Here is a 14531-nt window from a genome sequence, read left to right as displayed (position 1 = left end):
TTTCTGAGTGATTTGTCATAACAAAATTTGTTACTATACAGCCCCACTTGAAAGGACTGGGACAGTTTCCCAAAGATGCTGAAGCCCTCCCTTTCCCTTGGCCATGGAGGAAGAGTCAGTATAATTGGCAATTGCAGACATCCAAGAAAGAAAAGATCAGGGAATAAATGACCGTACTTGAAGTCTTGGCTCAATCGACATCCTGGCTTCCCTTTGGTTGCTCCAGTCTCATCCTTGTCGACTCTAATCCATTCTATGAAAAACAGTGGAGACATTCACACCATCAGCTGTGCTGTGTTCAGTGCAATACTCTCCTGAGTGAAATCAAAGCTTAAACATCTAAGTGATTTTACAGTATTGAAATGATCTGGAATTGGATGTGTTGTACCTTATTGGTACCAATAGATGGAGCTGGAACACCGTCACCATTAAATAATATGCTGCCCACTGTGACGGAAAAGTATCGGCCCACTTCACAATTAACTACTTTGAAAGTATGACTAAGCCACTAAAAATAGTAGGATATCTACAAGGTTCTATAAACTTTGGCGAACTAATTGGCCAGCAAACCTGCACTTCACAATGCTGTCATGCTGTTCACCACGTCACAGTGGATAGTACCCTCAGAAGAGTTAAGAGATTTGAGAGTTTAAATTTTTCCCTGCAGACTTCAGCACAAGAATCTCAGCTAACTCTACATAATACTGAGAGTGCTCCAATGATGCCGAGATCCCTCAGTGTCCCAGGTGAGCTAGCATTCCTCACTTCATCAAAATGAAACTGATGTGTGTGGTACAAAAAGCTATAACACAAACTGCCTACTGATGTGTCCAAGCAAACTATTCAGTTATATTATCTGCTAAGAATCCCAAGGAAAGAATAAAACCAGACAGACTACTTGGCATTCACTAGGAACTGGAAATGACAACAGCAAACTCAACCCTGTCAACCCTGCAAAATCCTCTTTACCAATTTCTGGGGCTAGTGCCACTTTGGGAATTGAATTGAATTTATTGTCACGTGTACCGAGGCACAGTGAAAAGCTTTGTCTTGCGAGCAAAACAGGCACATCACAGAGTTAAGCACCGTAGATAAGTAAATAAAGGTAAATAGTGATGAAAACCAAAACACAGGTACAGGCGAAGTTAACAGTTTGCGAATCCATTCAGCATTCTAACAACAGTGGGAAGAAACTGTTACGAAACCGGCTGGTGCTTGTGTTCAGGCTTCTGTACCTTCTCCATGATGATAGAGGTTGTAGAAAAACATTGCCAGGGTGGGATGGATCTTTGAGAATGCTGGCGACTTTTCCTTGACAGCGGGCCTGGTAGATGGATTCTACAGATGGGAGGTTGGCCTGTGTGATTGTCTGGGCTGAGTTCACCACTCTGTAACGGTCTTTGATTTTGAATGGCACAGTTGCCAAACCAGGTAGCGATACATCCAGACGGATGCTCTTGATGGCACACCTATAAAAGTTGGCAAGGGTATTTGCCGTCATGCCAAATTTCCTCAGCTGCCTAAGGAAGAGGAGATATTGTTGGGCCTTTGTAATCATTGTGTCTGCATGAAGAGTCCAAGAAAGCTTGTAATGGATGACCACTCCGAGGAGCTTAACACTCTCCACTTGTTCCATCTCTGTGCTGTTAATGCATAGGGGGGCATGAGTAACATCCTGCCGAAAGTCAATAATGAGTTCCTTGGTTTTGCCAGCATTCAGAGCTAGGTTGTTCTCAGTGCACCATTTTTCCAGGTTTTCCACCTCCTGTCTGTATTCTGTTGCGTTGCCATCTGAGATACGACTGACTAGTGGTGTCATCAATGAACTTGTAAATGGCATTAGTCTTGTACTTGGTGATGCAGTCATGAGTATACAGTGAGTACAGTAGGGAGCTGAGTATGCACCCCTTTGGGGGGGGGGGGCAGGCAGTGTTGAGTGGCAGTGAGGATGAAATATTATTCCCAATCTTCACTGATTGTGGCCTGTGGGTCAGGAAACTGAGGATCCAGTTACAGAGAGTGGGGCTTAATCAGAGATCACTAAGTTTAGTAATCAGTCTCGAGGGGATAATAGATTAGATTACTTAGTGTGGAAACAGGCCCTTTGGCCCAACAATCCACACTGACCCTCCAAAGAGAAACCCACCCAGACCCATTCCCCTACATTTAACCCTTCACCTAACACTTCAGGCAATTTTAGCATGGCCAATTCACTTAACCTGCACATTTTTGGACTGTGGGAGGAAACCAGAGCACCCGGAGTAAACCCACGCAGACACGGGGAAAATGTGCAAACTCCACACAGACTGTTACCTGAGGCGGGAATTGAACCCGGGTCTCTGGCGCTGTGAGGCAGCAGTGCTAACCACTGTGCCACCCCAATAATAGTGTTGAAGACTTTATTGCACTGTTCTTGGTGTCAAGATGTTCTAGGGAGGAGTGAAGGGCAAGTGATATGGCATTTGACGTGGATCTGTTGGTCCTATAGGCAAATTGGAGTGTGTCAAGAGTAGTGGGGAGGCTGGAGTTGATTAATGCCATAACCAACCTTTCAAAGCACTTCATGACCACCAAAGTTAGGGCCACTGGGCGGTAGTCATTGAGACATGCTGCATAAGTCTTCTTAGGCACAGGGACGATGTTGGCCCTTTTGAAACAGGCAGGGACATTGGCCTGCTGCAGGGAGAGGTTGAAGAGGTCCGCGAAGACCTCTGCCAGTTGATCTGTGCACGGGCTGAGTGCACGGCCTGGTAGTCCGTTGGTCTGATCTCTGATGTAGTGACAGTTGGGATAGGTTCGTTTGGACTTGTCGGAATAGGTGTTATCTCTCCGCCGAAATTCTGCTCAAAGCAAGCATGGAAGGCACTGAGACAATCTGGGAGGGACGTGTCATCATCTGCTATCTTGCACTGTCTTTTTAGAACCTGTGATGTCATTCAGTCCTTGCCATATTTGCCAAGTGTCTATCTGGATCGGTGTTAGACAGTTGTCTCAGAGACCTTTCAAGTGACACCTATCATATTTATACAAACTGGCACAGTTTATAGACAATGTTCCAGACAATACCATCATCCTATAACCATATGTTCTGTCCCACCAGCAAGACAGAAGCAGTTGTTGTACTGTGGTGTATGGGAGAGAGTTGCCCTGTCAATCCTCAATATCGACTCTGGACAGAAAGTCTCAGCTTCAGGTTAAACATGGGCAAGAAAACCTCCTGCTGATGACCAGATCCTCCCCGAACATCCCACATAAATACCCACATACCTGTTGATGAGTCGGTATTCCTCCACATCAAACATCATTCAAAGGAAGCACTGAAAGTGAGATGGGCAGAGTGTACTTTGGTGGGGTCCTCAATGTCCATCACCAAGAGTGGTTCAACACTACCACTATTGACTGAGCTGGACAAGTTCAGACAACATAGCTACAAGACTGGATGCATCTGTTCATTACAGTACTGGTGAGATTGACCACCTCAGAGACTATATAAAAATGAAATCTTGTCAAGTCAAAAGTGGGTGCTGTGGACCACCAGCTGCAGCAGAATTGTATTCAACACAATCTGTATCTGCAATTTCATAACGCAGCATACCCCCACTCTAGCATTACCATCAAACCAGAGGATTAATCCTAGTACATACAGGAGCATGCCAGGAGCAGCACCAGGTATTATTTAAAATATAAACTTGGCGAAGCTACAAAACAGGACCACCTGTGTGCCAAACAGCAGAAGCAGCAAGTGACACAGCTAAGCGATTTCACAACTAATAGATCAGATCAAAGCTCTGCAGTCCTGGCATAATATGACCGGTGGTGGATAATGAAACATCTCATTAGCGAAGGCGAAACAACCTTAAAGATGGATAAGCCATGAACATCAGCATAAAAAGAAAGACCGAAGCATTTGCAACAATCTTCAACCAGAAGTGAGAGTTGATCATTCATCTTGACATTCTTCAGTGGTCCCCAGTAACATAGTTACTGATATTCAGTAAATTCAATTCACTCATGATATCAATGAACAGTTGGAGATACAGAATACTGCAAAAGCTATGGCTCCTGACAAAGTTCAGGCAATGGTACTGAAGACCTGTGATTGAGAACTTGCTGCTCCCCCCCAGCCAAGTTGTTCCAGGACAGCTCAGGCATGCACTTAACAACCTAGAGAATCTCCTGGGTATGTCCTGTTCACAAAAATCAAAACAAATCCAACCTGGTCAATTACTGCCTCATCAGTCTACTCTTGATCATCAGTAAAGTAATGGAAAGTATTATGATGAGCACTTGCAAGGAGCACTTGCATAGCCATAATCCGCACATTGATGCTCAGTTGGTTTCAGCCTGAGCCACATGGCTCCCGATGTCATGTGATCCTTGGTTCAAACATGGACAAAACAGCTGAATTCAAAAGGTGAGGTGAGAGTTATGATTTTTGAAATCAGGGCAGCATTTGACAGAGTATGACATCAAGGTTGCAGAATTCCTCAGAGTAGATATTTTCTCATCAACCTATTTGGAGATGTTGTGACATACTTCTGGACTGGGCTGGACATGAACTAGGGCTTCCTAGCTCAGAGATCAGGACACTAAAACTGCATATTGGAGAAGGCTAAACAGCCTATCCTTAAAGATGGGGGAGCCGTGGACAATTATGTAAAAGGTAAGGCCGAAACATTTGCAACAATCTTCAACCAGCCCCTTGTGCCTCAGGCCCAACCATTTTCAGTTGCTTTATTAATGACTTTCCTTCCAACATAAGGTCAGAACTGGGATGGTCGCCGATGACTGCACAACATTCAGCACTATTTGTGACTGCTCAGATAATGAAGCAGTTCATGCTCAAATGCAGCAAGACCTGGACAATATTTAGTCTTGGACTGATAAGTGGCAAGTAGCACTCACATCCACACAAGTACCAGGCAATAACCATCTTCAACAAGAGAGAATCGAACCACCATCACTTGATATTCAATCACATTACTGTCACTGAAACCTCCCACTACCAAAATCCTGGAAGCTAACATTGACCAGAAACTTAACTGGATTAGTCATCTAAGTACTACGGCTACAAGAACAGGTCAGAGTCTAGGAATCTTGCAATGAGTAACTCACCCCCTGACTCCACATAATTTGTTCACTACCTACAATGGCACAAGTCAGGAGCATGATGGAATACTCCCCACTTGCTGGGAAGAAATTCACCAAGGCTCTTTAGACAGCAACCACGACCACTATTACCTCAAAGGATTAGGGTAGCAGATACATGGGAACACCAACACAACCAGGTTCCCCAACAAAACTCTATCAGTCCTGACTTGGAAATAAATAGTCATTCCTTTAGTGTCTTTTAGTCAAAATCCTGGAACTCCTTCATGTTGGCATGGAGAGTCTACTTCCAGCACATGGACTACAGCAGCTCACCGCCATCTTCTCAAGGGTAACTAGGGATGGGCAATAAATGCTGGCCCAGCCAATGACTCCCACATCCCATGAAGGAATTCTTTTAGAAAGAAATCTGATCTGTATGCAAACTCCAGTCCCACATTAATGCAGTTGAGCTTCAGCTGGTCTCTAAAGTGGTCCATCAAGACTCTCAGCAACAACAATGCAGCATATGCACCAAGCTCCCAATAACAACAACTGGAATAAAACAAAGGAATTCACATCCATACATCTGCAACACAAGCACAGGAGACTATTGTCCATTGTACCTCAGAATCTAAATTTCAGGTCCACTCTCCCTTGGAATAATATGCTAAAAAGCTCCAGACTCTGCACTCTGCAACATACAACCTGGTAAAAACAATGACTGCAGATGCTGAAAACCAAATACTGGATTAGTGGTGCTGGAAGAGCACAGCAGTTCAGGCAGCATCCAACGAGCAGCGAAATCGACGTTTCGGGCAAAAGCCCTTCATCAGGAATTCCTGATGAAGGGCTTTTGCCCGAAACGTCGATTTCGCTGCTCGTTGGATGCTGCCTGAACCGCTGTGCTCTTCCAGCACCACTAATCCAACATACAACCTGTTCTATTGATTTTTGATATCATGCATTGAAGTGGAACATTAAAAGTCTACATACTTCTGTCAATTGTTCCATCATAAAAACTTGTTATGGTGACATTACAAGTTCACCTAGGCATTTTCCATTAACATCGTGGTCATAAGAAATCCCAATGAAGGACAGAATGAGACTATGTTATTTTTACAAGGCCCTGCAAAACTTTTAAGTCAATCCTAAGGGGGCCAGGAACCCACTGAGAAAAGCTCTTGGCCACATTTCTACATTAGAAAGTGCTGCATAAACACTGGAACTCAAGAGACAGAATGCAATGACAATGAAGCAGAAAGCTGAGCGAGGCAGAGCATTTTTTTAACAGAGTTCAAAGTGATGCCACATCATGAGTCTTTCAATCATTGCTGGCTGGGTTCCCAGTAGTTGGGGAAAACTGCCAGGAAGTGTCCTCTGCTTTTGCTCCAGGGTTAGGAAAGCAATACTTTCCTTCCTTAAAAATAAACAAGTGCTCAATGCAACAAAAGCCAGCCGGGCTCCAACATTATAGCGTTCAGCAGTGGAACAACCCATTTGGGGTTCAGTTGGTCCATGGAAGCATTTATGCTCCACATGAATTCACTCCCACTTCTCTTCATCTCTCACAATCAGTAAGCATACCCTTATGGCTTGGAGCATTTGACTGAAACATTGTTTTTACTTCTCTCATTCTTCCAAATCTAAAGATCCAGATTTATGCAAGGTTTGTGAAGGTTTGTAGCTCAGGTTGAGATTTAGGGTGTAGGTTTGCTCGCTGAGCTGTAGGTTTGATATCCAGACGTTTCGTTACCTGGCTAGGTAACATCATCAGTGGTGACCTCCAAATGAAGCGAAGCTGTTGTCTCCTGCTTTCTATTTATATCTTTCTCCTGGATGGGGTTCCTGGGGTTTGTGGTGATGTCATTTCCTGTTCGTTTTCTGAGGGGTTGATAGATGGCATCTAGATCTATGCGTTTGTTTATGGCGTTGTGGTTGGAGTGCCAGGCCTCTAGGAATTCTCTGGCGTGCCTTTGCTTAGCCTGTCCCAGGATAGATGTGTTGTCCCAGTCGAAACTGTGGCTTTTTTTTCATCCATGTGTAGGGCTATGAGGGAGAGAGGGTCGTGTCTTTTTGTGGTTGGCTGGGGTTCGTGTATCCTGTGGCTAACTTTCTTCCTGTTTGTCCTATGTAGTGTCCTATCCAGATTTACGCAGGAGCATAGTGCTCAAGTTGCTGGCCATCTTCCCATTAGCCTTCACTACAACCAATCCCTTCCCTACACAAAAAAATGAAGTTTCCCTAGCCTGTGGGCTTTGACTGGACAGGATGGCACTATTCAAAACCACAACATGGAACAACCAATTCTGTGAGCTGAAAAGAGGACATGACATCTGCTACTTTATCCATTTCAAATGGTGCAAACAAAAAGCACAAAAGATGAAACCATTCCATGTCAATACAATGCTGACAAGTGTAACTGCAGTCTAGCTCAGTTTAAACAGCATGAAGTCCACAAAAACAATAAGGGGTCAGCAACACTATTTGAGACCTCTGAACTAAGCCAATGAAAGAAAACAAAGCTTGCTCATGTTGACACGTTACACACCATAAAGACGCTCCCGAGTTCCAATCCTCTCTGCTGGCACCCGAACCTTCATGGATCCACGAATGTTGCCAGTCTCCTCTCCTCTGTGTGATAACGATGTCAGGAATTGTTGAGCAGTACTGCCAATCATTGACTTCAGCGCAATGCAGCACTCCCCTGAGAGAGACAGAACACATTGGGAGAAGGAGTTAAGAATCAAATGACAGGCTTGCTAACACACAGAACTCCACCCAATATAAATCATACTCTCAGCTGGGGTTCAACCCAGGAACAGATTCACCTCTCAGCCAAAAAAAATTTGCTGGAAAAGCTCAGCAGGTCTGGCAACATCAGTGAAAAGAAATCAGAGTTAATGTTTTAGGTCTGGTAACCCTTCCTCAGAACGTCTGACAAAGGGGTAGAGGGAGAAAATGCTAGTTGGCAGATGCCAGATGACAGAAAGCCTGGATACCAATGGTGGAACTAAAGATGAAAAAAATACATTGATGCCAGAGCTAAGGAACAGACTTTACTGGGCTAAAGTGAGGTTTCAAGGGTTTTATAGAGTTATTGCACAGAACAAGGTCATTTGGCTCAATCGATCCATTTCAATACATCATTTCCTACTCTAGCTTTCTCCTCAAATTCCATCTGCATTATTCTCAATTCCCCTTCCCCCATATAGTTGCCTAGCTTCTCCCTCAATGCAGTTAAATTATTCCATGTTAATGAGTACTGAATTCTCACCATTCACATTTGGTAAAGAAGCTTGTTCCACATCACCTATTGGTTTTCTTGGTCACTATTATGGTTTCTGTTTCTACTAATGCCAACAAGATACATATAGAAAAGCTTTGAGATATATAAGCTACGGTGAGGCAATGAGGGTATTAAAAATAAGGAGACATTTTCAATTTCAAATCCAGATGTGAGGTCCGAGGAGCCAATGTAATTTAGTGAAGACCAGTGTGACAAGCTAAGAGGGCTTCGAGTGCGAACAGATATAGGGTAGAGTTTTGAGCTCAACTTTATTGCCAGCAGATAACAAAAGAGCACTAGAAAAACCAAGACCACTGAACATTAAGACATACATGAGATTTCAGTGGCAGAAGCAATTAACTTTGACATTTGGTTCCTACTGATGCCCAGGATGATGTTAGGGGTCAGTTCACACATCAAGATCGACCACGTCGCATGGAATTGGATTCACAGAGGACAGATGGGTAGGCTTACTGTTTTTTTTCACCTGACATCTGAATATGTGCAGTAGGTTTAATCAGAATATTCCTTTCCATTATGCTGGCAACACTTACCATAGGATTCATAACCATCCACCGATTTGACAGTCAGGAGGAGGTGCTGGTCCTGAAGATATTCAATATCTGACAGAATTGGCTTCAGCTTTAAAATAAAATGTATGCATCATTGACAATTTATTTGTTAATCAACTAATAATTAGCCTTGTGAATTATAAAGTAAAGCTATCAACATGTACTTGATGGGCCGAATGGTCACTTTCTACGCCACAAATGATAATATATTAATTTTCGACTGTTACTAAATCTATATAATACACTGGTATCTACACAGCCTTCAAGGAAGACTCGAATATGGTTTAATGGTGCAACATACTCTGAGTGAGGCAGATGTGGATTCCAGACCCACTTCAGAGGCTTAAGCCCATCATCGAGACTGACACTCAATGAAATACGAAGGAACTGCCTTTCAAAGAGACTCTGCATCAAGGTTCTAACTGCCCTCTTGAGTAGGTGGAAATATCTCAAGGCCACTAATTTGAAAAACAGCAAGAGAGTTCTCACCAACATCCCGCTGAGTATTTATTGCTCAATCACAACGACAAAAAAAAGATGATGTGGGTCATTGTCAGATTGATGTTGATGGAGTTTGCTGCGTGCAAAGTGGCTGTTGTATTTCCGACATTGCAATAACTACACTTAACAAACAACACGGTTTGTAAAATACTTCAAAACACCCTCAGATTGTGAATGGTCACGCACATTAGAGTTATAGAGTCATAGAGATAAACAGCACAGAAACACACCCTTCGGTCTAACTTGTCCGTGCTGACCAGATATCCCAACCCAATCTAGTCTCGCCTGCCAGCACCTGCCCTATTTCCCTCCAAACCCTTCCTATTCATATACCCATCCAAGTGCCTCTTAAATGTTGTAATTGTACTAGCTTCCATCACTTCCTCTGGCAGCTCATTCCATACAAGTACCACCTTTTGTGTGAAAACGTTGCCCCTTAGATCTCTCTTATATCTTACCTCTCTCACCCGAGACCTATGCCTTCTAGTTCTGGATTCCCCCCCCCCCCAGGGAAAAGACTTTGTCTATTTATCCTATCCATGCCCCTCATGATTTTATAAACCTCTGTAAGGCCACCCCTCAGCTTCCGACGCTCCAGGGAAAGGCCCTGTTCAGAATCCATGGCCCTCCTTTGCCTTTGTTTCTCCCTGAAATAAGGATAAAGCACAACAAGATAGCACATAACAGCAAAAAAGAGATACTGTCTGCTTTATTTACCGTTGGGAGTTGCCTTGAAGACCAGCCAACCTTCAGAAAGTTGATGTTGTCACAGCTTTGTGTATCATTTTCTGAACTTTTCTTGAATTCTGCAACAGAATGGTCGAACATAAGTCAGTACATTATTTCTCTCTCCTTGAGATCATGGGTGTGTGTACTCAGAGCTGGCAGCAATATTAAACATGCTGCAAATGGTGATAGATTGTTTAACGCTGATTGGTAGGAAAGGAGGAGCAGGAAGCAGAAACACACATCAAAACAGCACTCAGTCTTCTCTCCTTCCAATCCTATTGAACTCTAACACTCCAAATGTTAAGTCTCACCTCCAGGACTCCACTTATTGATTGCATATCTGTGTGATAGCAAAGAACGAACCAGGAAGTGAGTTTACTAACAGCTATGTTCTGACCAGAGGGCTGCAGAGTGTTGAACAGCAAGATGAGATACTGCTTCAGGATATTGTTAAGGAGCACCATTACAACAGGTTAGAAGGCCAGAGATAAGATGCGTCTGATTGAGACTACAACAAGAGTTGAAATGATGTGTTACAGTAAAGTCAAGGCCCCAGACACAACCAGAATTAGAGGTGAGTTAGTTACCTAATCTTTGTTTGGAGTGTAGAGTCTAAGAGCTGGGACTGCTGTCTCAGATGGCTGGAGCATTTGGGCCTCAGTATGGATGAGTGACTACACTTGTATCTCGTATAACTATATGAGATAATACCATAGAAAAGACAGCTGAAAGAAAGCATTTGGAAGAACTATTACAGCCTAGTTTTAATGGCTAAAGGTCTGCCCTAAAATTTAAACTCTGCAATCAAACAGCATAACAGTCACAGCATTTGAATTTGTATTTATGAATAAAGCGGCAAAGCTGTAGGAGCAGTAGCAGTCCATTCAGCCCATCGATGTACCACAGTGTTTTTATACAGGGTAGATGCAGGATTTTCTCCATGGTAGGGGATCTAGCACCAGGGATTACTGTCTAACGATATAAAGAAGGCTATTTTGAACGGAGATGAGGAAAAATTCCTGAAATCAGAGTGAGAGTCTGTGGAATCTGCCACCACAGAAAGGGGTAGTTGTTATGAGAAAAGTTGTCACCACCAGTTTTAGAATACACAAATTGCACAAAGAAAAATACACAAAAGAAAAAAAAATCACAGAAATTAAATGTGCACTTTCAATCCTAAAATAGCTTTTCAATTACAGGAATGCAGCACAGGACATGGCAAGGCTCCAAACCTCAGTGTGAACAGACCCACACTCAAAAGTTTGGCTACAGATCCACATACACGCAAACCTTTTAACGTACTCTTCGCTCCCCACACCCAGGGCTGAATCACTGTTAGCCACAGCAATGGACGTGCAGTTTTAATTTACTTCAACAGCTCCAGAGTTTCTAAGTACAACCCCAGAATGTTAGGAAACACATCAAACAAATCTTGAATATAGTTGGACTGATTCATTAGCAACTAGAAGGTAATTATGGAATACATATTGTAAGCATGGAGTAAGAGTGAGGGAGGGTGAAATTATTGAGAAATCTATTGGGAGGCAGTGGTATGGTGGCAATGTCGCCAAGTTAGTAATTCAGAGGCTCAGGTTACTGTCGTGGAGATACGGATATTCTCTCTAAAATGCATGGCTGCTGGGAAACTCTGCAGGTCAAATTGCATTCCAATGAATGGTTTCTGCACATTGATCAGAGGTTTGTACAGTGACAAAAAAAATTACAAGGGATATTGGACACGGGTTCAAATACAATCAAAGCATCTGGTGAAATTTAAATTCAATAAATAAAATATGGCACTGAAAGCAAGTCTCAGGAACACAAAGACCAAGATAGCCAAAACACATCCACTTTTGGTTGCTTTGAACTGCTGGCCTTTATTTCCCAGCCCCCAATTACCCTGACAAAGTGCTAGCAGGACAGCATGACCTCAGTAGCAATATGATATAATTCAGGTGTCTGCTATGGTAGTTCAAAGGGAAGCTAAGAGTTGGTAACTTTGGTGTTGGACCAGACTCTCATATGGTCTGATTCCTTTCTTTCACAGGAACATTAAAAGTTGGGGGAAATTGATCATTCTTAATGTTCATGGTTGATTATCTGGAACAAGATGCCAGAGGAAGTGATGGAGGCTGGTACAATTACAACATTTAAAAGTCATCTGGATGGGTATATCAATAAGTGTCTGGAGGGATATGGGCCAAATGCTGGCAAATGGGACTCTGTTAATATAGGATATCTGGTCGGCATGGATGGGTTGGACCAAAGGATCTGTTTCAATGCTGTATGACTATCTAATTAAATAGCCTGTTCCTGCTTCTTGTTTAACTTTTTTTAAAATCATACAATGTTTTGACCTTGACTACTTTGAGGCAGCAAATTCCACAGGGTCACTACTCACTGGGTGAAGCAATTTCTCTTCTCAATTCTAAATGACTTACCCAGTAATCCTTAGACTGCAACCCCAGATTCTGGAGTCCCCTGTCATCAAGAACAGCCTTCCTGCATCTACCCTATGCAGTCTGATTGGAATTTTGTAGGTTTCTATGAGATGCCCCTCTTTTTATGAATTCCAGTGAATATAATCCTAACCGATTCCAGCTCTCCTCATAAGTCTGTCCTGCTCAATCAAAAGTACAAAAAAAGCAGATGTGGGTCATTGTCAGATTGATGTTGCTGGAGTTTGCTTTGTGCAAAGTGGCTGTTGTATTTCTAACATTGCAACAATGACTACACTTCAGATAAGGAGACCAAAACTATACATGATATTTCAGGTGTGGTCTCACCAAGGCCCTGCACAATTGGAGCAAAGCTTTCACAAAAGTCCATCAGAGAATCAATTGGAATTTCAAGACTCGGGGGCACATTTTTAAGGTGAGAGGAGAGAGAGATTTCAAATAAAGACACAAGTAGAAATTTTTTTACACAGAGGGTGGTTCGCGTGTGGAATGAACCTCCTGAGGAAGTAGTGGATGTGGGTACAATTACAATGTTTAAAAGACATTTGGACAGATACATGATTAAGAAAGGTATGGAGGGATATGGACCAAAAACAGGCAGGTAGAACCAGTTTACCTTGGGATTATGCTCGGTATGGACTGGTTGGACCGAAGGGTCTGTTTCCATGCTATATGGCTGTATGACTCTATCACTAAGATCATCTCTCATTATTCTAAACCCCAGTAGAGACAGAACAAACATACCCAACTTTTCCTCGTAAGAGAAGCCCTTCAATTTAGCAATACTACCAGCATCTTTGTTAGGTTTTGAATATATTAGCCTAGGTCCCTGGATTACTAGTCTAGTGATGTTTCAATTACATCATCATCTCTCCCGAAAGAGGCTCCTCAGTACCCAGATCCTTCTTGGGTACCTCAAGCCTCCTGGCCATATGAAGCTGTACTTAAAGAGCGAATTAAGGCAGATAACAGTGAAGAATCATCACACGTTTATTTGCTGAAGTTGCGAAGAATTGTGGGTGTTTGGGGGTTGTGGGGGGAAGTGGTGGGGTGGGAAGAGGGATCAGGGATCAGTTTTTGGGCAGCCTGGTAGTGTGAAGAAAGCAAAGTCAGGATGGGACAGGAGGCTGAAGAAAGGAAGAGCAGGGGCTTCTATTTACAATCACTTACCTTCCAGACAGGTAGAGTAGAACTCAATGAAGAACTTAGTCCTGCTGGCAGTTTTCACAATGGCTTCTATATTCTCAAAATCAATGTAAGCCTGGTCAGATGTTTTGGATAGGCCTGTATATAAACATGAGCCAGGAATGAGTAACAAGCAGTCAGACCAATTTCTCACTTTGTTAGTAAGATCGCCTTGTCCAAAGCCAGGTCAGAACATAAAACTAGAAACCGAAGCAGGAGTAGGAGGATGACATTTAGCCCTTCTAGTCAGTCCTCCATTCAACAAGATCATGGCTGATTTGACTCAAGCCTCAACTTCTCTTTCATGCTGATTAACCATAGCCCTCAACTTTGTAATGCTTCAAAAATCTATCTACCTCCTCTTTAAAGTCCTTCAGTGATCTAACCTCCGCAACTCTCTTGGGTAGACCATTCCAGACATTCACTGTCCTTTGGGAGAATAGATTCCTTCCATCTCAGTTTTAAATGAATATCCCCTTGTTCTGTGGCTATGCCTCCTAGTTTGAGATTTTCCTGTTTGTGGAAATATATCCTCAATATTTACCAAGTCCCGTCAGAATCTCACGTGTTTCAATAAAATCACCTCCTCGTTCTTCTAAACTCTCATGAATAAAGAACTAACCCGTTTAGCCATTCTAGAAGTCAACCCGTTCCACCCCACGGATCATCCAAGTGGATATCTTCTGGATAGCCTCCAATGGTGATATG

At 42.9% G+C, this 14531-nt stretch overlaps 1 protein-coding gene across 2 annotated transcripts in view; it reads right to left on the bottom strand.

Annotated features, from left to right (window-relative positions):
• The window catches only part of inppl1a (inositol polyphosphate phosphatase-like 1a), a 234108-nt gene that overhangs the window by 27124 nt on the left and 192453 nt on the right, over nt 1-14531 (bottom strand). For both annotated transcript variants that reach the window (XM_072576755.1, XM_072576756.1), the window contains 5 exons: nt 13809-13922; nt 10168-10256; nt 8932-9019; nt 7640-7795; nt 178-253 (listed from right to left, as the gene is read on the bottom strand). In XM_072576755.1, the coding sequence (XP_072432856.1) occupies nt 178-253; nt 7640-7795; nt 8932-9019; nt 10168-10256; nt 13809-13922 (523 nt within the window). The remainder of the gene's footprint in view (nt 1-177; nt 254-7639; nt 7796-8931; nt 9020-10167; nt 10257-13808; nt 13923-14531) is intronic.

Source organism: Chiloscyllium punctatum, chromosome 9, assembly GCF_047496795.1.
Source record: "Chiloscyllium punctatum isolate Juve2018m chromosome 9, sChiPun1.3, whole genome shotgun sequence".
In the NCBI taxonomy this organism is placed as follows: domain Eukaryota; kingdom Metazoa; phylum Chordata; class Chondrichthyes; order Orectolobiformes; family Hemiscylliidae; genus Chiloscyllium; species Chiloscyllium punctatum.
Note: the sequence above shows the minus strand (reverse complement) of the source record. Positions and strands in the feature narration are given on the sequence as shown.